Raw genomic sequence first — 26,271 nt, 5'->3', positions numbered from 1 at the left:
GAAGACTTTACCTATTTCTCCTTTTCTTCCCTTAAATCTAAAATAACTCTTTTAAAATAGAAAATACATATCCTCTTGGTTTAGTTGTAGAAAAATGGTCCTTATAAACACACTCCCACGGTCGCAGGATGCTGGATGGCACCTCGACTGGCTAAGCCGCAGCTCCCCGCTGCGGGCTGCCAGCCAGGGAACAGGCAGCACCTCCTCGAGTACGACATGCTGCCATCCTGACCTGCGATCGTGCCTAACCCATCGCAAGTTTTGGACAAATTCAAGAAAAAAATAGTTTATTCCACGCTAGCATTCTCTGCCCTGTGGTCGTACTGCCATAATGCCCCGTGGCATAACGTCTAATCTTTTCTGATGGGTCAGAAAGGAACCTTGAGCAGCACATCCAAATAACCTTCAAATACTATGCTCATACATTTCAGAAGGGACCTGATTAAAGTCAATTTATCATCCAGATTATTGGCTCTGATTCACAGGAATGAACCGATTGTTGGAGTTATGGTATCCTCCCTCTGGTAGCCCATGCGTGGACTATGATCCACCAGCGTGTAGAAAGCAATGTTTACTGAAAACTTGCATAATTTTTAGCTTGTCTGTGAAACTTACACCATAATTTGTTGCAGCTCAGCTGCGTGTGGAGCAGGGATGGGGTAGAGAGCTCTCATCAGCCCTCCTGGTCTCTGTCATCCTTCCTCTTAAATCAAAGCTTTCAGATTTGCTGCTCTGTATTGCCTAGATAGTGGATACACCAATAACTAATATGATTTGGACAGCAGATTTTTTTCCCATTACTCCAAATTAGTTTGCAGCCTTTTGGTTTGTTTGATTTGCTGAGCTATAAAAATTTTCCAATACTGATGCAGACCCTAGCAAGATGAATTTAAGCCTGGTTTTGGATTGCTTTTCCTAGTGACCTTTTGCAGACTCAGAAGTAGCTCCATGAACACCACTTATTGTCATTACTGTTCAGGTCAGGAGAGAAAGATGGACAGGGAACTGTAAGGATGTGTAAAGAGGAACCAATTATCACACATGTTTGAATCACTATGTATGTTTGCTTGAAATTCAGGCTATGCTATTGCAATCCATTTTGCATTGAACATCTTTGGTGCTATGGCTACACGTGTATTGGCTAATGGGACTGAGATTTGTGCTTTAGGAAGAATCTTGCATCTAAATCCATGCTCAGTTACTTTTAGAGGACATTTCAAGCCTGGTAAGCTTGTGAAATGTCCCAGGTGCTTTTGATTCCCGCTGAAGCCACCATGCCACTTGCAAAACCTACTCAGCTGCCCGTAGGACCAAAACTTCAACATGCCTTCTCGTACTGCGTGCAGAAACCAGAACACTTAACTCCTGTGCCGAGACGGCACATGCTGGCCATGTCTGTTGAGTCTTACAGTTAATAATTCTCCCTCCTGATTATTTCTTCATTGCCTGGGAGACTTCACTTTACATTTGCTAAGATCAGTTCATTAAAATACTAATTTCAAACTGTAATTATCTGTTGGGTAACAGTGCTGGTTGAACCAGCAGTAGCATGGACATGCTCTTAACTGCAGGAGAGGTCCCAGATACTCCAGCCCCCAGCAGTGCCTTGCAGGAGTCACGGTGGCTCTCAGGCAGAAGCAGACTTGGAGGGATTTTCAGGAGAAGCGTTTTAAGAATGGTAGTTAACCATTAAGAATATTTTATGATGTGGTGGGGAAAATATAGTAACGGAAAACTGCTGTATCTGTTAGAAATAAACCTGATTTTACTGAAGCTGTCATCTAGGCTTTGTATGCCTTGTAAAATTTAAATTAAAACTGAATTATAGAAGAGCCCTCAATCTCATCGTTGGAACCAAGTCATGTTTGGATCGGAACTCCGCGACCACGACTGACCTCCCTGCACAATAACTACGAAATAGCAAATAATGATTTTCTATTATTTCATTACACCCATGCTGCTATTCACATCTTTTACTGTATTACGAGGGGGAGAGTTTCAATAATCTAGCCAGACTGAATGAATAAAAGAATGCTTTTGACAAGCAAGAAGCAGAGAGAAGCTGTGCATTTCTAGCAGAGTCCAAACTCTGCGTTATTACAACGCATAAGAGATGATTAACGAAGAAAAATATTACAGCTATCTACCCCCTTTGAGAGTCTAACTAATGAACCTCTAACAGCTGCTGTTGAAAAATCAGTAACACCATCACTATCAATTTCAAGACAAAGCCCAGCTGACAGATGTTTGAAGTGATAAATCGGGCTGCGCAAGGATTAAAATAACAAGCCCCAAACGGCCTTTAAAAGACAAAGGTGCTGCAGCAAACTTTCAGCCTCTTTGGATACTGTCACAAGTTAGATCCCTGGTACAATTATCTTGCAAAACAGTAATGACCAAAGCAATATGTTATGAAAAAATCTAACAATGGCAGCACTTGAGCCAAGTTTCTGAAAAGGACAGGTTTGGTATTCATTTGCGCTTTTAACGGGCGAATCGAGGAGGCCATGCGGCCCCGAATATTACTTCTGGGAATGAGTTATGAAAAGTATGCACTGGGCCGAAGCATAAAACGTAACTGAATTGCATTCCTGTACATTTTAATTAATCCTATTTTGAAGCAAGAAGTTACATTTTAATAGGCAATGAACACCATGATTTAAATAAGGCATAAGATTTTTCTGTTGCTTCACTGCAGGCTGAATTTCCTAACAACCTGTCACTGAAGTGATAGAGGTAATTGCGAGAGTCCGCCGCCGGAAGGTACTCCGTGCTCGCAAACACGGAGTTGCTGGCTTTAACAGGAGACAACCGTAGCGGGGGAGAGGTAGCCAGAACGATCTCCAAGCTCCGAACTTTATTCCGGCGCTCACTGTCAAGCACGTCTCGCTGGCGGCTGCACACCCTGCTGTCACGTTAGGGAGGAAAAGTCGTGTTAAAAACGCAGCTATTTTTCACGGTCTCGCTCCGGACTCGGACCTTCCCCCCGGCGGCGGGATGGCAGGGAGGCGAGCGCGCAACACGCCGGTGCCCCGCGCGCGAAGGCAGCTGGCGCAGGGGGTGGCGGCGATCCCCGCTGCGGCTCGCCGGGACCCCGGCAGAACTCACTGCTCGACCCGCGCCGCTTTCCTACAGCGGTTTAACCACGCGCGTGGGGACGCTAAGAGCTCAGCACGCAAATCTCCAGCCCGAAAAGAGCCGCCAAGTGCCTCCCGCATCGAAGGCTTGCGAAAGCCACGGTGGCCCCAAGCGCGCGGGCTGTGCCCATCCGCCGCGAACCTGCTGAGGAGGCACAGCCAGCAGAGCTCGAGGACGGGCTGCCAACCCGCTCCCCCCCGCCGCCGCCTGAGCAAGAGGCCCTCGGCCTCATCACCTCAAAGTCAAAGCTTTCTTCCAGAAAACACGTTTCACTGTGGAAGTAAGTAAGTAAGCGCGATGTTTCTGGAGATCCTGCTGCCCACGCGCACTGCTCGTGCCTCCCCAGCTTATGTCTGAAAGACCATGGCAGTTCTCTAAATTAAATCTTTTTGTTTCCTTTCCAAACCACTTAGCATGAGGTAACATGCTGGAGCACTTCTAGCTATTTTACTGCTGCCTATACACATGCATGCATGCTGCTTTCCTAAATGAATTACTCTCTTGAAGGAGAAAAAAAAATCACTGAGTGGAGCTGCTTATTATTAACTTTTAGGGCAAAATGATGTTACCCTTTGACTAGCAGCAGTTGGCCACACCTGCAGCCCTTCAGCACTGCCTTCTTATCTGAATAATGGCATAGTGACAGTGGCTTTGTACTGTAAGGTCCTATTTAAAGCCAATTTTAATTCCTTTTAATTTATTCAGCCATCTTCTGTGTCCTCCAGAAGAAGAAAACCAGAATTCCTTTCAGACTGAATTTGTTTGTGCTTTGAACATTTGGGGAACACTTTGAGATCAGATGGTCAAATCCTTTCTAAACTAGAACAGGAACATTTTCCTTAGCTTTTTTTTTTTTTTTTTTTTTCCTCCCAGCTTATCAATCTAAAAATTCAGTGCTTTGCAAAAAACCAAAACACAAAAACCACACAATTACTCCATTTCAAGACTAGCACGAGGTACATGCAGTGTTCATTCTAAAGTGATGGTTTTGAGACACTTGAAAATGATGAGGTCCAAGGTTGACATCCAGTCCAATCTAATTTTTAACAAGGTTTGAATCAGATGTTGCTGAGTCATCTGTCCTGTACACAGAGGCAATAAATTCATAACATGGGTTTAAGAAAGGCAGGAGAAGAGACGAGTTTGATACGCGGTTCAGTCGGAAGAGTGCCATAATACATGCCTGGTTTCTTCCCTTTCAGCAATTCACAAAGATGTTTAATACTGAGGATCCTTGAGTATACACTGCAAGAACAGAAAGGCTCTGAACAAATACAGATACTGACTTACATCAGATGTAAATGTTACATTCTAGCACAATAGGATTTAATACAAATTGCTGTCATTTGCATATAAAAATATAATTTCAGATCTACTTGCTCTACATATGCTGTGTTAAACAAAAAGGCAACACATCCAGTGCATCTTTACATCTTTCAATTTTTTTTGCACTGCGAATGACTGTGCACATAACCCCAAGTATTAATTTGGTCTCATTACAGGATATGTTTGATATTTCAATTGGCATACAACCTGGAAACCAAATTGTGGGTATAAATGGACTACACTAGCAGGGTGCTTGCAGTTGCTAGATAAATCACCAGCTCTGGGACTGGGGCTGGGGGAAGCAGGACCCTAGCACACTGCTTTTAAGACACATATCTAAAGTGTCTTCCCTCAAAAAGGCACAATCCTAGAAACACAGCACAGTATTTCTTATGCACAGTAAAGCTGTTTTAGAGGAAAGGCTATAAAAAGGCATAACACCTTAAAAAGTCTTCCCCAGGCTACCAAGAATAACGCAAATTGGAACGCAGAGTTCAGTGGACACCTGGGTATTGTAACAGCCAACGTTTCTGCATACTCTGTACCCAAAACCTCTGACTGCAAAACCTCCAAAGGTTTAAATATGAAGTCACTTTGAATAAGCATTTAGTGTGAAATCTTGGCTCTGCTGGTTTTGCTGACATCACTCCCAGCAGATACTTTTTCCTCAAAAATTTGGAAAATGCCTACGTTATCCACAGTCCTCTGCTACGAGTCCCTGTGACTCCTCACAGATCCTGGTCTTGACCATGCATACTATCAAAAACCAAGTGGCCCTTTCACAGCTTGGTGTTCAAATTTCTTTCGGATTTTTATTTTTTTGGTTAACCATAGTATCTGCCACAGAGCTCTAAACTGAATTTGCTTCCAAAATGGAAATTGCTAAATTGAAGAGTTAATCTGAAAATAGCCACTGTGCATAATTAGTTCTCATTACTTTTTAAAAAGCAGATTGAACAAGTTCAGAAGAATCCATTAGAGCAAATAAGATTTACAGGTCACTGCTGAATTCACATTACTGTCTAAAATGGTTTAATGCAAAATAAGGACTTTCTCATTAAGTAGCCAAATTCTGAGTCTGCACACAAACCCAAAACTTATGAATGGGTTTGGGACTGAATGTTAACAAATGACATGAGTTATCTCAAAACTTAACAAAGAGGTTACAAAGAGGAGCTTTTTTTTTTTTTTTTTTTTTTTTAGAAACAGATATGAGATGTGAGCTGATGAGCAGAAGGTAGAAGAACTGGTACATGCTTAAATACATACACACACTTCTTGTTCTTCTGTGTTTTTTTCATACAGATTGGGGAGATCCAAGAAGGAAAAACATCTAAATGTAACTATTACCTAGAGCAAAGCTGGTAATAAGCATTAGACAGCCAGAGAAGCAGCTCCACTGTGAACATTTTAAACGGCCTCCTGCGCATACAGAAGGTGGCTCTAGAGGAACTGCACATAATCCCTTATACTAAAATTGAATGTGCTACACGACCTGATCAATTACAAAGATTTTTTTAAAGTCTATAGATATCTATGTGCAGGACTGAGTCAATAACAAAAATGCGATTTCATAAATCTCCGCAACTCCCTGATGAGGTCGATAAACTACGTTACATCAAGAACATTACGAATTCTGGTATCTGTGAAACGCCAGTTGCTTGCAATGAACCATTTCAGGGCCGTCTTGTCTGTTCATCTCCCCTACCTGCCCTCCCGGCAGAGGAAGGATGGAGGGAGCATAGCCCCGGCACGGTGCGGCACCGGCACCAGAGCAGAGGGAGCCTTTGCGACCAGCAGCATGAAGTGCTACAAATCCATAAATTAGCTCAGCTACTTGCTCTACTGCTGTGTTACTGGGTTAACCAGGTAGGTACTAGGAAGGCCTTTGCTTCCTCTTTCCTCTGCCCCATCTCCAATAACTAGATGTTCTGATTGCACAGGGCTTTAAATAAAGGCAATGAGAGCTCAAGGCTCTGGAGTGCCACTGCGCTTGTCACCTACATTCAAAATAGTGCAGCAAAGCAGGATCAAACCCCTAGAAAAGCCATGTGGTGGAAAAGGTGCACTGTCAGGGTCATAAGCTATCCCAGTAATTTGAGACAGCAAGACACTGCAGGATTGAGAAAGCCCTCCTGCCTCTCCACCTCCCTATCCCTGATAAACTGTTTCCTAACCTCGACTTTTTAAGTTTTTTCCAACAAAAGTGAGGTTTTTAAGGTGAGAACGACACTGTGGTTTCATATTCCCTAGCATCTGCTGACCGGATCATCCACTGGTACAAACAGAACCTGTAACAGGCACGAGCATCAAATTAGCCAGAACATACATATAGTAGAGTGCTAGGTATTTTGGGTCAGAAAACGGGTAAACAAATACATCTGGTTTCCCTGTCAATCTTGACTGGAGTTGAAGATGAGAGCCTACTAGCTCTGGTCTCAGCAGCAGCTCCCTGCCTTCCACTGGCCATGCACCATGGAGAGAAGACCTTCTGGACTCGTGGGGATACATGGACTGTTATCAATCACCTACATTCAGAAAATAAGAGCTTGAATAGATTATTTGACTGAATAGAGAAAACATTTTACTTGATATTTCCAAATCATGCTCCTGAAAAGAAAATCTTGGCACATCTTCCAGTCAGCAAAGGGCAACACCTCCTTAGTGCAGATAAGATGTATGTGGTTTGTGTCTGACTTTGCTTAGGGCTCAGCTGAATTTCAGCCACAATTCTGATAGCTGAAAACGTATCCAAATGTCCAAACAATTCCGAAGCACACTTCATTGCTGCTCAACACTTGGGAGGAGAGGTTTTCTCCAGGGTGCCAAGAGCACGCTCGACTTAGCTGCTTTTTCGCCCCTTGTGTTCATGGTCACTACACATGATGCCTTAGCACAGATTGGAGGGAGGAGGACAGGTCCCTGGGCTGCCTGCATGCTCCTCTCTGGATTTGGCTGCTGCTTTCCTGGCCTCGTAGCTGGACTAGGATTCTCCCACTGCTGTTCCTCTCTGGACTCCTCCAGAGGTATCAGAGGTCCTGCAGCTTAGGTCTGAATTCAGGTTTACCATGCGCCAGTGGCTTCCCTGCTTGTTTAACTCCTCTTCCCTGATGCAAGCAATATGTTGTTAGCACATCGCTAATACCAGGCTCTGCATTAAAGAGAAAGCATCTCCTGCTTGGAGATCCAGCTTGTCACTGGCCCTCTCGCATCCCACACCCTGGAGGGGGGGACACGACACATTCAGGCACGTCCACACAGAACCAAGACAGCCACTAAATTCAGAAGACTAAGTGCTAAAAAGCCAAACAAAGAAGGCTCAATGTTCTGCTTTTAGAGAAGCATTTCATTTCCTATACATAACTTCAAGTTCAAAACTAAATGTACTACTCCTTGCTCATTTTCTGTAACAAAAAGCTTTCATTTTGCAGTCACTGCACATGGAAAATATTCCATATCAGAAGTTAAGACCCATGCAGTCATCCACAGGTTTCAATAAGTGGCTTTAACACATGCTGGCTGCAAAGTGAACTTCTCATGTCTGTTTGCTACAGGCTAGAATCATGCAAGGAACAGATAACGTGTGATCACAACAAAAGCAAATTAGAACACCAGGTAGTACTGACTGAATATATTCTGTTGCAAAAGGTCAAGAATGACTAAGACTGGCTTTGTTTCTAAATAATCACATTGTGTGATAATTGATTGAACAAAATACGTATGTTTTTTATTGCTCTATCCTCGGCTTCCACCTTCCCTTTTCACTATGTGGTTAATACTATAATTAGACCATTGTATATATTTTAAGAATTTATAAAAAGACTTCTCAGCTGTGCTACACAAATTCTTCTCACAGAACCATCCCTTTTCTGATTTCCTGCATATTTATATTATTTATAGAGCAAACTGAGGGAATCGAATCATACAACCTACGAAGAAGTAAAAACCAGGGCCTTACTTGTTCCCAGTAGTAAAGAAATGCAGCATTAAGACTTGAAACTCATTTCCAATTTTCTGTGCTTGCAACATGGTCTCCAAGCAGTGCATTATCTCACATACCAGATGTGCAGCAGTTTCTAGGTACAACAGGGTGCGATAAGTATGGAATTTCAGACTTACTCGTTTATGTTTTAAGTCAAACCTCACTCTGATTTTATTTTTAGGTCTTTGTGTTGTTTTGGTGTGTTTTAGGGAGTGGGAGAGAAGTGGGGAGTTTGGCACTCAATTATAGGAATGGAGAAAGAACTAGCAGAAATCATCTGGGACTCAGAGTATCTCAAGTTAACACCACAAGGGAAATCCACATCCAAAATTGTAATTTTATCCACATCCAAAATTGTTGTAAAAATCAGAGAACAGAAACAACTTACGTTGATGTGATTAACTCCACTTAAGTGCAATCTGCCCCAGAGACGACAGTCTCCAGGCTGACACAATGAGCAGCATTTGGAACCAAAATAAAGGGGAGAGATCTTGCAAATACTGTCAAATACTATTCTGAAAATATTATTGCACATTAAGGAATCTGAATACATTTAAATAACCAATGCAGACATTTTTGTGTTACCAGCAGGTCCACTAACTAAAAATGTTACTGTTCTCTCTCAGCTGAGATGTGGTATCCTCTTAAAGCAGTCAAATGACATTGCAAGAGCATGCTTTTCAGGTTTAAGCAGTCACCCTGGAAATTGAGGAAATAAAATTTTGGAGCAAGATAACTAGAAAACTTGGATGCAGCAGGCCAGTTCCCAGATAATAGTACTTGGGACTTGGAAAATGGGAAATAAATGACAGAGTTTCAGCTCAAGGGAAAAGAGACCAGAGTGTGGAAAATTTGGCTTTAATCTTCAAGGCACATTTCGTCTTGCTCTTTCTCAAGGAAGGCTCCTTTGGCTGCAAGGAGGCACCAAGGGTGCTCTGTAATCAAAGGAAAGTCCTTGCTGGTTACTGTGGGCCTTGACTGGAGCCCAGTGTTTCAACACCAGCGTGGTGCTGAGCAGCCCTTCGAGAGGCAAGGAGGGTTTCTGTGAGAGCTGAAAAGGTTCAGTTCCTTGCAGGAGCAAATGGCTGCATACCTTTAAAGAAGCTGAGCATGATGTACAGTGCTTCCAGTCATCCACAAATGAATCCACTAATTTAATTTTTTTCTTTTTTTTACTCTGGTATATCCAATTAAATCGCTCAGCCAATCACATTGAAATAAATCAACCATATTGTTACATAATTTTTTTTAATAAACCGAGATGTCATTATATGAACTACGTTTTAAGGGTGCCAGATGCTCCTAAACAAGGGGTCTAATTTCATTGATTTCAAGAAACAACCCATTCATGTGTGATAACTTATCATTCAAAACGTTAATTCTTATCTCAGTTTAAAGTAGATTTCTGTCTTTCAAATGAGAATATACTAAGAAAATGAAATATGAACCTTGCTTAATTCCTCATCACAAAGCCACATAAAACTGATGACTGAATGCTGAAGAAATGGCTTTGCCGAGATTGGCTATTTAACACAACTAACAAAATTGTAGCAGAAAAAGAGGCAAAAAAATCCCATCAGAATAACAGCACCCAGTACAAAGAAACAACATACGACCTTTGAAAACAAAATACTTACTGAAGACAGAACATACGCTGGCAGGGTAGCACTCTAACAGCAAAACAGCTCCCTTCCTAGCCCTGCTGCCAGCCCGAGGATGCTCCCGTGCGTGGTCACGCTCAGCCCAAGAGCAACGTGGAGCGTGCCGGGCGCCAGCGGACCACTCTGGCCGAATTAGCAACGGATGCACTAAGCACCTCGGACCAGACCGGGAAAGCCACTATCCTCTGTGAAAACAGATTATGTGCTTAAGTTTTGATAAAAGTTTCTAAGATACTATTAGAGGAGATGGGCCGCAGAGGTGTTCCCTTCAAATACTGCCAGTGACACATGTTCCTCCAGAGGAAAACATAACGCACAAGTCTAACCCAGGAATCCAACAAGATTATGCTCTTATCTTTCACAGCCCCTGTTTCTGCTATTTTCAATACACAAAATGGAAGCAGATTTGGTTGTTTTTGTTAGTTTCACTGGAGGGCTGAATGAAGCACACAAGTCAAGATACACGAGCTATCTTTAGTGTACTAGCACTAAGTAATCGGCCACACAGCAATACCACTTTGTGTCCTGGAGGCAACCTGGCTGTGCCACTTTCAGGCTATTCTCAGGTTTATCAGCCCTATTTCACACCACTGTATTGCCATGCTAAAATAACCCTGCTGCCTCTTTTGGTAGCAATTCTCATGGAGCTTGCAAAGGGATCTCTATACTGCTCTGTTGCATTGCACAGACGAAAAAACCCGTTGGCTAAATAATGAAAAGGGTTCTTCACTAATATGTATGGGTACAGAACCTGGCACAAAGGTCAGGACTTACAAATCCAGTTACTGGATCTACAAAGAAGGGCTGTGCAAAGCTTGGAAAGGAGGGAGTTTAAATTTTCCTCAAAAATACAGTCACCTCTATAATGCTGTGACAGCACGGATGGGTAAAAACATGCATTTCCTGAAGAAATTGCCACTAAACATTAATAGCCTTCACCGCTCAAAGACAAAGTCCGGAACAGAAGTTAGAGGAAAGCAGCGCAGATTACTGCGTGGCTTTACTGTAACTACAATTAAACAACCAAACTTTCCCCTGTTTAGTTTGGATCTCAACAAAAAAGCTTTTGCTCTATATGTTTACCTGGGCAACAATGATTGAGAGCTATTTTTCTGGATAAAAGTTGCAGGAAACCCCCTGTGGTTTAAATTTGGACATTAAAGGGTTGACGTGTTTTGTTGTCACATTCTGTTTTAAATGCATGACACTGCACAGGTGTTCAGACTCCAGATCCTTTGCTAAATCTGTCACCTCTCAGCAGCTTGTCACTGTATCAGCTAACAAACAGAGTAGACTGAAGTTCCCGTATGGTAGAAAACTTAAAGTGCTTGACAATGGTTTACCATCATTGGTTTCCAAAGTTGAAAAATATCACTACACTTGATCAATTTTCAGGTATTAGAATTATTTTGACATTCATTTGTTTATCTAGAACTTCTGATTTTAATAATTATCTACAAGCCTTTGATACGTAGGACACAAACTAACAGATGATTAAAAATGCAAATCATTTTTGCAGGAAGAGAAGTTGCTGGTCAACTCAGTCACCAAGTGACAGTATACTATTACTTCCCCCTGGAGCTTCCTCATCCTCAGGGAACATTCCTGATGCCCTAGAAGCAAGATAATTCTTTCCGGCTCTGTAAAGCTAATCTCTGCAACAATATTGGAAGGCCAAATTTAAGACCTATCCTTGCAAGTAAAACTTAGCTCTCTAAGGACACTGGAAATGGATAGCTATGCCCTTCTAGCCTATTTAGTTAGAAGCCTTGTGAATGAAAATTAATCCTTTACAGATTATTTAAATTTTGGCTAGATGATTATTTAGCATTCATGGCTAAACAAACCTGTGGTGGGATGACTAAGTGCAACTAATTCAAACCCCCCTAAAACTCTGATTCTATTTCCTAATACATACAAGTAGCTACAAGTAGCGTAAGAGAATTGCATCAGGGATGCCCTACGCAATCTCAACCCATACATAGCTCACAGCCTCAGATGGGCTGCATCCAAGGGTGCTGAGAAAGCTGGATGATGTCATTACGAGACCATTCCTTATCATATTTGAAAGCTTTTGGAGATTGGGGGATATCAAAGCAAAAAGCAAATGTTGCAGTCATTTTCAGAAAGTGTTAAGAACAATCTAGTAGATTACAGGCTGTTTAACATCACTGCAGTCCCCAGGGAAATCATGGGGCAAGACCTCTTCGAAGTCATTTCTGGGCACATGATGATCGTGGTTGGGAACAGCCAGCATATGCTTTACCACAGAATTGTGCTTGACCAAACTGATTGCTTTCTATGATTGAAAGGCTAGATCTGTAGATGGCAAGAGAGCAGTAGATGCAATCTACCTTGACTTTAGTAAGGTTTTTGACACCATCTCCCAAGTATCTTTGTCTCTAAGTTGGGACATTGCAGTCTAGATGACTGTTTGGGCAAAAAAACTGGCTTGACTGCCAAGCTCAGGAGGTTAATACTTTAACTGGGGCTGGTAACAAACAGGACACATTCTGTTTAATACCTTTATCAATGACCAAGACGAAGGAGTTTGTTGGCAACAGCAAACAAGGCCGTGCAGTCAATATGCACAAGGGCAGCACCACCATTAAAAGGCAAGCTAGAGAAATGGGTCAAAGCAACTTCATGAAATTCAACAAGGTCAAATGCCCTCGCGCATCAGGTAAGGAACAACCCTTCGCAGGGTACTGTGCTAATATTTCACGAAGATGGAAACGGATTATTTGTGATCAACCGACTTAATCCATCGTCCTACACACGGACATCACATTGCACATCTCATGGCTTCCAGGACTGCGACATACTGCAGAGGGCTTAGTGAGGTGGTCCCAGAATTCAGACTGCCATCAGAAAATTATTTGATACAGATCTGTATTTATGGACTTTAACTTACATCAATTAGTTGTACTTATTTATGCTTTCTTATAGAACATACATAAATGCACAGAGTACAACAGCACATTACAGCACGTGAAAAAAACAATTTTAGAAATACCTCTAACGCTTCTGCTATTAAATCTTTGCTGAGAAGGATAAGACTATTAAACTACTCCCCTTGCAAACAGTGCTTCAAACTGACAAAGTACAGCCCAGCAAGGCTCTTCTCTATCTTATCCTCCAGGGTCAATAATTCTATACTTGAAGTTTTCTCTGAAAGGATTTGTTTCCATACAGTTTATACTTCAGATAAGCACGCACCTTGATGTTTATAGCCAAATTGATGAATTTCTCCCACTCATTTATTGTTCTTATTTCTGACTACCGGAGGAAAAACTAGCAGCTTTGTCTAGCTCTTAATGGAAAGTTTATCTATTAAAGATGACTTGTATGAAAAACAGGTTGGAGTGCCAAGTAAGACTGTTTTACAGACTACTCCAAATGTATTTCTTTCAGGAACAGGAAATTTGAAGTGATATCAGGTTTACATCAACAGAACACCTGATGCTTTTCAATAGCATCTTTCAAGAAGGCCTTTTCATATACATTGAAACCTACCAAGGTTGCCACTGCTTGCAAAATGTGTCCCTCAGGAATGTATGCAACATTGCTTTAATCAGAAATTAAGGAGTGCGCTTATTTAGGCAAACAATGTGTTTATTTTTAATTCTTGCTGTCATTTTTCTTTCAGCTACTATTCTATTTACTCACTTCCAGAGCACGAGCTAGAAGACACTCCTGAAGCACCTACAATGAAGTAAAACGTTAGGAAGATTTGTAACAGCATAAGTCACTAGAGAAAGTCTGCTTTCCCCATTCTCTGATCTAACTGCAAAACTGTACTCATCCTGCCTTCTGGTGTTATGCTTATTAACTTTCATACAGTGCTAATCTAATCATGATTCACATCTTTAGGATAATACACATAGTATACATAGTGTCCTATTCTCATGGGCTGCATAGAAACATTGACTACTGATGTCCTGAAAAACATCAACAACCTAAAGTGTTCAGAGATGATAGTGAATGAATTGCAGTTTGAAGTAGAAGATATTTTATCAATAAAACATGAAAGAAGACACTGCAATGAAAGTAGAAGATACTTAATTTCAATGGCTTCAGATGTGAGATTTATTTTCTTCAAAAGAAGAGTTTGTCAACAGAATTATTCACAATATAATGTCTTTCTTCTGAGTCTAACCTATTTTCTTGCTCTGTAAAATTGCCAAATTCTCTAACAATCCTATATGCTTAGATGGTATCTTTTAATACTAACAAGTTGTGCAAATACAGTCAGCATTTCAGAGATGTTTACATTAAGACATTCTCTGAAAATAAACAGGAAAGAAGAATGAAAAAGAAAGAAGTCACTCCAAACATGTGTGATCCATAGGAAAAAAAATTAGCAAAGAAGAGAGGCAAACCTTGATGCAGCTCACAGTGCTAACACTGTGATTCTTTAGGAACTGGTCTAAATCAAGCCTAAAGTAAAATGTCTCAAGATTGAGGGAAAAAAAAGAAAAGAAAAAAAAAGACAGCTAATCATAACAGGAAGGAATTAAGAGGATTTTGTGCATAATATTAGGGAAAACTTGCTAAATAGTAAGATACTATCATCCGTGAAACTTCCAAACACTGTCACTGCAGCCTTTTAAAACAAGCTAAGGAAAAGCACCAGGACGTGCAGTAGGAGCAGTCCTACCGCACAGGAAGGTATTCGACAGCTTTTCCTGGTGTCTTCCTTCTACAGCAAACAGCAAAGGGCAGGGGGAGCTTGAGAGACAGCAAGCCCAGTTTTTCACAGATTCATATTGCATGCCTACGTCCTAAACCTACAACCTCCAAAACCACACTGCAAGGCACGTGGCCCACATGGCTTTAAGGATACAAATTCCCTACATTTTGCTTTAGAGCATGCCTTGTTCTGATCATTGAACAGCAAAGCTCCTAATCCGTGTACAAGCTCTGTCGGGATACCAGACTAGATACTCCATCACCTATTTTGCCTGCAGGTTCTAATCTAACATGTGGTTTTCACATACCAATGACTTAGGACGAAACGGAGGAAAACACAGTGATAATGATTCCTTCCCTACATTTTTTTTTCTTTATCTTGTGCCCTCTTGCAGGAGCACTCCTCTGAGAGATGTGAGAGGGAAGGCAATTTCCTTCTCTCACCGAATTTGAGCACACCCATCCCGCTTCCAAAACTGACTAAATTTGTAGTTATTCTCTCTCTTCTGAAATGTGAATCCAAACAGCTTCAAGAGCAGGGACCAAATACTCTCCCGTAGCATAACGTATGCCTTGATAAACAGGATACTGCCCCGGTGAGACACACGAGGGCTCACGTTCCCTTACGGTATTCTAATCGAGGATCACCACTGACTTATTTGCAAAGAGAGAATGGAGAGATCATCATCTGTTTATTCATTAGTCCTTGAAAGCTGTTTTACCTTAGGATAAACACCTTCCTTACCCTCCACTGCCTGCTAGCCTCAACCCCCAGAAGGCATTTCTTGCCAACTCCAGTACAGTTCTGATGTTTCTAAATGGGACAGATTTTAAGTTACTGCTTCCCCATTTTCAGGACATTGTAAGTATTTCACTCTGTTCTGTGTGGGGAGTTTTATGAATCCTGTTCTCAGACCCTATATGCAAACTCCAGACCCTTAATTCAAAGCTGTGGCACATATGCTTCTGTAGAGCCTTAAAATACCTTTTATATCACTTAGTGCCTGTCCACTCCAAAATCTATAAACCTCTAGGTACTGAGTCAAATGACTTATCATGCTACTAGCTATTCCTGAGTGGAAGGGATTTTGAATATATCATTCTGTGTAACACAGCGAGAAGTTTTGCACAAAAAGGAGTTCCTAAATCATGCCACCCCTCCAACCTGGAGATTAAATACATATGTATATTACTACTCTGCATTAACATCTTTCCAAGATTTTAATTATATTTTTAAAAAGTGATCCTCCCCACACATGCATATACCTAATATGCAAAACTGAAAGTTAAAGTAATAACACAGTATGTAGGTGTCTGAAAATTTATTTGAATGAATCTGACTTTTCCAGAACTGTACAAAAATTCCTGATCACATCTAGTTAGGAAGCTATTCTCAAACTGAAGATAAGAGCGAAAAAAAAAAAAAAGATTTGTTTACCAGTAAGATTGATTATTTCTTCTTTTCTGGTTGAGTACTCCAAAGAGGAGCATGAACTAAACAAACGATACAGCAGCCCAGATTTTCATTAGAGCCAAGACTGAAGCATTTTTTGCAGCCTCTGTATGACTGTGAAGAACGAACAAAAAGTGTAGCTACTCCAGGAAATTCTGGTGAACTGCTGATCAGAATGCAGGCTTGTTTTGATTTTCAGACTCATTTCTGTTTCCATCATTATCTTGGTCCATTCCCTAAGAAAATAAGGGCATCTATGAGTCTGTTGCCTGTTAGCTATACGTCAGCCTCTGCTTAATAACTGTTCTTCCAGTCTGTGAAATTCGACCATATCTGACAGAGCTGGTAACCTCAAAGATAAATAGTTTCCTATTAACTGTCACAGGAGAGAGAGGAACAGGGACACAGGGCTGATATTCATAGCAGAGTGGACTTTAGTATTGCCTGCTCACAAAAGAGTTTATACTGCCTGACTATGCTGAAGAATGTTCTTCTCACTGGTAAAGGAAATGTCAGTTAAAGCAACTACCTCTTTGCATTACAAGGACTACAAATTTAGTATTTGAATAGGATATAAACTTGAACCTCTTCACTGTTATAAGCTTTATTAACATCAATTTTTTAAAAAATCTAGTAATTAATCTGAACTAGACAAGACAAACCAATCTGTCAAAATCAAAGAAAGATAGGAAACCTATTATTTTAGTGTTTGTTATCATATTAATCTTGTTACTCCACCAAAACTATGACTATGTTGTTCATTGAAATCATATTGCAAACTCAACAGAAGGCAATCTAAACAGTAGAACAGTATTCTTGATCTTCACAAATACTAAGTTAGCTGTATTAGGCTCTCTTCTTCCTCACTGCTCTACACTAAGTAACAGTACATTAATAACAGTAACACCAAATTTGGAGTCTAAGCAGAGTAACAGATTCCTTCAGATATCCACAAATTTTTGCTGAACAAAATGTTGAAGTTTAAATTCCCTAGCAAGCAGTATTAGGTTGTCCATTGCTAACATTTAGGTCATGCATATCTGCATAAAAGGATTACAGGATAAATACCATAAAATGGATAGTATTAGCAATGCCATGTTCCTTTTACATCTAGAGACATTTCATTAGTTTTGAATGAAATAGGTCCAAATTCAATGATGAATTTATTTTCCTGTTTTGACATGCGAAATAGATTTTAGTTTTAAAAGCCAAGATAACAACATATAATCAAATATCTTAGTATTATTTCAAGCTGATTCAGTCAGGTACCATGAACTGGATTCCAAGTTTTAATGAGAGAAAAATAAGAGGATAGAAGAGTGATATGGGTGAGAATGGATTTCTCACTGTTTAGTATTTGGAGGAAAAACATCAACAGCAATTTCACCAGAATGGCTATAGAAAAAAAAAAGGGCTTGGGGTCTTATAGGGAAGGAGAGAAAGCACAAACAACAAACCTTCTGTGCCCCCAAAACGCTAACACGTGTATTGCAGCGGTGGTGCGCTTTGCTGCATCCCTTGGTCCTGATCTACGTTTGCCACACAAGACTCACTGCCATGGCAAGACGGTTTTTCCAGGGAGAGGTGTCAGCTGGGAAGCAGAACACAGGAGCGCTCATGCAAGGGCTGTAAGTCACAGCAGCCCAGCTGGTGGATCAAGCCGAGTCTGGCACACCATCCCTGTATGACCCGTATGCCACAGGATCTGTTCTACCCGGGGAAGAAGCTTAATGCCAGCCTTTTCCTTGCCTTGAATGAGCTTAGAAAGGAAAACAGCCTATGGATGAAATTCCATCTATTTTAAAGGAAAACATGTTGCAATTTAATTAGAAATTGTTGCACGCAAGTGTTTCCGTCCCCTACTAAAGATGAGGCTAACACCACACAACTCTTCATCAGTGCTGCTGCGCCAGAGGTAACATTATCTACCATGAATCTTTCTGCAGAGCTGATTAGCATGTTGTTAGTTTAATGAGTGGAAAACGGCACCGGCTTTGGCTGTCCCTTTGGTACACTGTTTGCTCAGGAGGTGGGCTCCTCTCGCCGCTTCCTTTGCATGGTGTCTCTCAGAAAACAACCCTTTACAACCCACCGCCTTGTGCTACCGTATTTGACTTCCAGACTGGACTTGGGTTGAACTTTGTGAAACAAGGAGTACAGTGGAGTTAGCACATGCTCATGTAGACCACAGCCTCATAATGCACCATGTCCCATACTATATGAAATAAATATACTAGAATGATATTTATGACCTGAGATTGTATTAAATTATGCTGTAAAGATATTCAGGATTTTTTTTATTATTATTTTCCTCCTCAAAGTGTCATTAGAGGGTAGGAATAAAGCTGTTTCTTTATACTAAAGATGATATGTGAATGACAAATTTCCTCAGTTTCTAAATAGATGGCTCTGAGATAATTACAACCTTCACACAGTATATTTTACTTTAAATACTACTCTCACTTTCAGATTTTCTTGCCTTTTGGAGACTAAATGTCAAATTATCATGTTATTGCATTAAAAAGGTAGATAAATGAGAATCTGATCTGAGGAAAGCACGTGGTACTAAAATTCAACTTGGAAAACATGTGCAGTGTCACCTAAAAAGTAATGTGCCAAAAACCATAAGCAGTAAGTCACATTAATGACCATTAGAGATCTAATATTTTACCAGTCTGGGATCCTCACCTCTTCCAAGGGATGAAAACAGCAACAGTACCCAGAACAGCTAACGTACATCTCCAGATTCTTGCACTCATACAGCCACAAATATAGACAGTCAGAGACCTCAAGTCTTCCTTCTTTGCTTTTCCCCTTGCTGGTTGGAAAAATCCGTTCCAAATTCTCTACAGTGGGAGGAAGAGCAGCAGGAAGGTCCCACCTCCACCACTCATGCACAGAACTATTTCTGTAGAATGAGATCTGTGACCTCTCACTCCCTTGCAGTAACCCCACGACCACTCAGATTTGCTCCACCTGCCCTGCCCTCTGTTCTTCTGTTATTAATATGTATTTGTCAGCTTCCCCTCTCTCATAATCATCTCTGACACCCAAAAGGCAAATCTCAGTGCTCCTTTTCTTCAGGTCAGCCTCAACGCATGTTCCTTCTCCATCAAAACCATAAAAATCCTTCAATCCACATAATAATAAAACAAATATGGAAGCACATCTATCCATTGTTTTATATTCCTAGATAATGGCCAAATACGCTGGATATGGAGATGCAGAATCAGGGCATCCTAGATAACCTTAACTCTGCATTACAATGACACAATAACTATCATTGGTCCCAGCACAAATAAAGATTGATTTTAGAGACATTAGATTTTTATTTTTTACTTTTCCCCATTCTTACTTTTTCTCTTCCCTGCTATTAATAACTTCTATTACTAAGAACCATTTGAATCAAAGAGAAAATCTGATCTCAGTAACTATATTTCTAAAGGCTCTTTAGAAACATTTTTTACCTTATTGTTAAGTTGTTCAAATTCTGTATTTAGAGTAAGTGCTGTTATTTCAGGGAGAACAGAGCATTGTACCAGCATCAACAGTCTCTGCTTTAAGGACAGAACTACTTAGTCTTTAATTGTGGATCCATCTTCATAGCACTTTATTTCTTCTTCCACTCTTAATTTGTTTCCTTGTCTTTGCAATCCTGAAACAACCTCTTTGTTAACTGCAGCTGAGCTTATAACTCGCACAGAGCAACAGCCCACAGAGGGATTCCTTATGGGAAGAGAGCAATGCTGCTTTCCACACCCTGACCTGCAGCTCCTGTATCCTTGCACCCACCGCTCTTCCAGCACCCTGGCGCCCATCACAGCTGAGAGGCTGCACCAGACACGTGCAGCTTTGGAGCAGGTGAACCTCTGGGTTCCTGACTGCGCTCCAGGCTGCAAGAGGCAGGTTCCTGGGCCACAGCCTCACCCTGAGGTGCCCCATCTCCTCACTTAACGCAAGGCTGTACCCCAGTTACATGACTCAACACACTCACAGCTGTGTTGCACGAGCCTGCAGGGACACTGGTGCATCTTCAGTGCTACAGTTGTATGGGAATAGCTACCGAAGTATGAAACAGAGAAGTGACAGTTCAATGGGATGAATTCAACCAGTATCAGAGAAAACCTGCAAGTGTGAAGTATTAAATTGGGGAAAAGGGATTCTAAGAGCACTGAAAGTGACTGTCATGGACTTAAGCCTAGTGATAAAAAATACTCTGTCAGAAGCAAGTGTAAACTGGTAACAATACTTACTATCTAGCTGGTCCAACCATCTTTTTCTACTTAAGATTCTTTAACTATCTAAAGAGACTCTAGAAACAATACCTATAAAATACAGTAGGAAATGGAGAGAATGAAACAGAAAAAATGAATGGGATTGGGGAAAATATACATAACAACTTAACACTTAAGTTATTCTAGTGGAAAGCATGAACTGTCCCAAAATAGGGTGTGTGAAAATCAAATTCAGGATGAATTTATAATAGCCATATAAATGGGAACGGTCACATTCCTCTTTTTGGGGTCTGCAAGTTTTGATCTAGCAAAAATTCCAAGATCACTATTTCTGCTTTATAACAGGGTATGGCAACATGGTAAATTTAAGAGGTTGGCAAAAATCAGGACTATGAGGCAGATTAGCATGGCAAATGTATTGGCCTACATTCTGTTGTCCTACAAGGTACACACGCTTTTACGTAGTCATTCATCACAGCAATTTTGCAATAAAGGTTTAAAAAAGAAAACAAACAAACAAAAACCTTCCTTTTTCCTCACTGCATTTGCTTCCAGTACATGGACATGCATGTGTGAAAGAATCAGCCTGACATTCTTCCCTGAGCACCACAACTTCTCCCTTAGTTTCCGACCCATACAGAGCTGTGTCTTGCTTTCCTGCTCTGAGGGAGTCCTTTGTTTTAAAACCATTCAACATAAACCAGCAGATATCTTCTCCTTATTGCAGCACTTCACCAGAACTTCCCAAGAATGGCCATGTTTGATGACCTGAGTCACACACATGGTCACCACAGATCATAGGCTAAGTCTCACTGACACCACGACGAGGACAAGTGCCCCATGTCGTTTCTCACGCTGCACCAAGCGGTTCTTGCTGCTCCTAGGAGGAACGAACATTTTTGGTTGTGAAGCCCTGATGAAAGGTAAAATTCTCCCAAGTACTTGGAACTTCGGAGGAAGTTGTTGGTTGCACCTAGAGATGAGTTGCGGCAGGCACTGTGGCAACCCTCTGGATCTTGAGGCCCTAAACATCCGGATCAGCGTGCGATTTCTACCGTCTCTCCCTTTTGACCCACACGTCTTAGCTCCCTCCTAGCAAAAGCCAAAGCTGAGGAAGGAAGAGTGGGGGGACTGATCAATGCATCAATTATTAATTTTACCACATTAGCCTTTAGGCTCCATTGACCTTTGATTCACTTCGTTATCAGTTTACTGATAACTAAAAGTACCTCTTTGATACGTAAATCTCAAAGTGCTTCACAATATGAGACAAATAGTTTCCATGCTTCCAGACTGAGAGACTTGGATTTTGCCTGCACTGTGCGAGGGAAGGTTTGGGGTACCTTGCAATCTAGCAGACATCAATCAGACAGACTGTCGTGCAGTTTTTAAAACAGGATCTATAATGTTTGTGTCCTAATCATCTTACCAATAAACTGAAAAATATCAGTCACCCTCCTCACAGGAGTAGGTGGCAAGATGCTACATAACTACAAGTTGAGTTTAGTTGCATTTTATCATCCAATGTAAACTAATCTAGCTCCCACCCATCTTTATATATACCTCTAATTTGGGACAATAAACGTCTCTGACTATGTTGAAACCAACATTTGTTGAGCTGCCTTCAATCTGCTTTTGTCTCCTTAGGTGACTTACATTATTGTATTACATCCAGAGTAAGTCATAGGTTCACAATGCCTAAAGCATCAAGAAAAGCACCAAAATTAACCAAATGAGATGTTGGGCCCAATGTCCTTCACAACACAGACCTCACTGAATTTAGAGCTAGATTTTCATCTATACACTCAAAGACGACCAGAGGGTCGCATTTACCTTTTTGAAGCATTGAGTTTTACATGGTAGCTATTTCTGATTCTCACTACAAAGGCATAGTAAACAGAGGAATTTTGCAAGGCTGCGGAGAGAAAATTAAAGCAGTTACGAATAACACACCTCTGTGTTTCCATGCCTTGGAGAGTATACATATTTTAAATGGAAATGTAACTTTATCTCGGTGTTCAAGCTGTTCGCGCTCATGAAGCATCGTCTTGCACGACAGCATTCTAGAAATGTTCTTTTCCACTAAAGTTTAAGAACCTTAAACTCCATTTTAACAAATTCTAAAAATTGAGGTGTCTGACAAATTAATTTCTATTACAGGTAAAATTTCAGCCCTTAAAGCCTGTTACTTTTCATTGAATTTTACTTCTATCAGATGCTATAGCTCAATCTTGGCACCGAAAATCCTGAAAATAATATACTTTGTCTTTTTTTTCCTCCTAATTACTTCTCATCTACACAAACTCTTTGGAAAACAATACAACTGCTTTTAAGTAGCTGTAAAATAACTGATTTTTAGGTTTATACCGTGGTGACAATTCTGCACATTCATAATGTTAGAAATGAGTTAGTTAATAGAAATGCTGACAAAACTTTAGCTATAGGCAATAGAAAATGCTACTGTAATCCTTCTTTAATTTTGTACTGCGAAGATGTAGAAGTGAGCAAGTAGTTGAGGTGCCTGGTTAATCTACATGACTACAGACACAGGATGTGAGTATTTTTGCCTGTGATCACACTTTGCCAAGGCAAAGAGTAAGCACTGGCCACTGGCAAGTTACTGAAATTAAAACAAATACTGAAAACTGACCACCTTTTTTTTTAAAAAAATCTTTAAAATGACAAATAATTTTCCCAGGGAAGTGACAAAATCCTCTCTCTTAAGGTATTCAAAGGTAGATTTAATAAAACACCAGAGGGCATACTATAGGATATATAACCTAGTATCTTAGTCTTTTCAATTTCCATTAAGTAGAACTCCACTATTTATAAAGAGTTAATTAATAAGGCATTGAGCAATTATATGACAACTAAAAGGCTTACTGAAAATCTAACAGTTAATTTAAAGCAAGAGTATCTACTAACAATAATACAATTTTCTGCTTTGCTATCAATAAAGCCCAACATACTAACTGTGTTGCAAATTACTGTTTTGATATATATTGACAGTATAGGATAAAGTGACTTCTAACCTGAAGATATTTACACAGAGGCAACTTAACACATTAGCCTGATGCAACAGCACGAAACCTGACTGTTTAATATGCCCAAGTATACATAGTAGTTTAAAAATATATGTGCTTACACTGCATGCACAGTGGTATCCCCATCTATCAATTAAAAATAGTAACCAGTAAAGCATTACAAATGCTTTATAATATAGGAAGCAGTAAACATTAACTTCTGATTGAGTTACATTGAATCTAGCATATAAACAATCACCTAATACTCCTTTCAGAAATCCAGTGAGATTATTTGCACAATCTTTAGCATCTCCTCAAATTGATGAAGTTTTACTTGTATTTACCTTACATCTGTGCATTGTTAAAGAACACGTATGTATAACACACTTCTGTATTTGAAAACCAAGCAAGACTTTGAATTTAAGTCTAATGAAAAAGTACTTCTAACTTCATTAAAACATAGCACGCAGTTACCAAAAAAAATTTGAGTTAACATCTGTTTTCATTAAAAATGAAGAATGCACAGTCAATAGGAGGGCTTGATGATGGAATTTCTGGGTTAAAATACTGTTGCTGTATTGCAACTGTGAAAGCCGTAATTTTTTTTCTTTGTTGGCTGAAATGCTGAGCCTTTCCCATTGTATTGACATTAACTATGCTGATCTTTGGTTAAAAAAGAGTCAGGAATTAGTATCACCAATGCCTACCTTCTAGAACTACTAATTAGATTCCAGAAAGACACCAGTCATTCAAAATATTGGCCAGAGAACAAAGGATAGCACAGAGACTTGTATTCTGCACATCGCCACCAGCCCAAGTACCTGTAAACTCAATTTATAATAAATCGCAACTTACCTACAGTTAACCAGATATTCTGCTAACAGTATGGCAAAATGTACTTACACAACTTTTTAGTAATAGATTAGCATTACAAAGTAGAGCTAAAATATCACTAAAACCTAAATTAAAGCATAATGAGAATGTTTTATTATTTAACTAAGCTATGATACCAATTAGCTCCAAAAGTTTGATGCTTTTTGTACACAGAATGAAGAAAATCAAAGACTCCCTTGCAAGTTGAACACCGCACCCACCCACAACCTGCACTAACTGTAATGGATTTTCATCCTATTCTAGATAGCAACTTTGCTTCCTTAATCAGCATGCACTCAAAACATATCTAAGACCATAAAAAGTAAGTTCAAAACAGCATCCATAAAGCTTTATGCAGGGAAATCCATCCCTGTTGGGACAAGTTTTAATCAATCTCTTCGACAGCAGCTTACAAAGATGAGACAGCACGGGTGTGCAAGCGCTGGCAGGTGGGAGGAAGGGGTGTTTTTATTTACTGCCTTTTCGCTCGGCAACTTTGTAACCCGGTTACAGCTTCCCACTGGCATTCCTAACCCCAGTTCAGCTGGAAACCGTGCTGTAAGAAAGGGAAGAGCATAAACAGCCTTTTACTGCCCAAAAGCGGAGCCGCGTGAAAAGAAGCGCGCGCCTTATCGCAGGGCTGCAGCTCGCTACTTCACCGCGATGATAAAGTGCTCGAAAAACGAAGGAAAAAAAAAATTACAAGACAAGTACAATCCAAAAAGGGATTAGAATTTGACATAAGCTTCCTCAAAAACTAATCAATCAGCTCGCGCTGTAATATCAGAGCGCAGCTCTTACGGAGGGGTTTAATCCCTTCAAGGTTTATTGCACGCTTCCTATCGGCTGCAGCGACAAACTTTGAGCTGCCGCGCAGCTAGGGGCCGGCGGCGCAACTCGGGCAGCGCGACCCGGGGCGACCGTGCGAGCGGTTAACAAGCTCCGGGGGGGGGGGGGGGAACCAATAATAATAATAATAAAATTTGAAATAACGTGGTAATATCGGTTCTTGAAGTGCGGATTGCCAAACTCTTCGTATTTTTTTCCTCCCCTCCAGGATTTAACCCCTCCCGGCACGTCGCAGCGAGGGCGAAGCCCGCCTGTCCCCCCGCGGGCGCATCCCCCGCGGACACGGGAATCTGCGCGCCCCGCGGGCGGCTGTTAAAATAATAATTAAAAAAAAAAAAAAACAGTAATAGTAGTAACAGGGAGCTTTGTCAGCCCGAGCGAGCGCGCTAGCAGCAAACGCGGAGGAAACACACAGCTGAGCGGTAACAGTAAGGAAAGTCCGGGCGCGGACGGGGCTGCCCAAGCCCGCGCTCCCCGCTCCGCCGCCGCGGCTGCTTCGGGCCAGAGCCGCCCCGAGGAGGCGGCTGCGCGGCGCTCCGGCCCGTCCCGGCTCGCTCGCTCCCGGCGCGGCCACTCACCAGGCGCAGGAGGCTCTGCAGCACCACGAGCGGCAGCGGCCCCATCCTGCCGGCGCTCCACGCCGCGGCTGCCCCGGCGCGGCTCCCGCGCATCGCCGCCGCGGGCGGCAGGACGCAGCAGCGCCGCCGCCGCCGCCCCGGCCCCGCTCGGCTGCCGCGGCGGGAGGCGCGAGGGCGGCGGCGCCCCCCCGCCCCCCCCGCCCGGCCCCTCACTGCCCGCCGGGCGCCGCCGGCCCGCGGCCCCGCATGGCGCTGCGCCGGGGAGCGGAGCGGAGGGCAGCGCCGCTGGGGGGAGCCCGAGGCGGCCGGGCCGGGCTGGGCCGGCGGGGCGCTGAGGAGCCGCCTGCCGCCCTTCGCGGCAAGTTTAAAGGCGCGGCGGAGCGGCGGCCCCTCCTCCTCCGGCGCCCGCCCCGCCGCCGCCGCCGCCGCCGCCGCCGCTCCGCGCAAAATGGCGCCGCCGG

The 26,271-nt window shown here is 41.7% G+C and overlaps 1 protein-coding gene across 1 annotated transcript in view; it reads right to left on the bottom strand.

Moving 5' to 3' along the window:
- Positions 1-25,855, bottom strand: part of NXPH2 (neurexophilin 2) — a 35,690-nt gene extending 9,835 nt beyond the window's left edge. The window contains exon 1 of the mRNA XM_062578893.1: positions 25,811-25,855. Coding sequence (XP_062434877.1) covers positions 25,811-25,855 — 45 coding nt within the window. The remainder of the gene's footprint in view (positions 1-25,810) is intronic.
- Between the last annotated feature and the right edge of the window lie 416 nt (positions 25,856-26,271).

The sequence above is a fragment of the Rhea pennata genome, chromosome 6 (assembly GCF_028389875.1).
Source record: "Rhea pennata isolate bPtePen1 chromosome 6, bPtePen1.pri, whole genome shotgun sequence".
NCBI lineage: Eukaryota > Metazoa > Chordata > Aves > Rheiformes > Rheidae > Rhea > Rhea pennata.
This window is presented reverse-complemented; position numbering and strand designations above follow the sequence as displayed.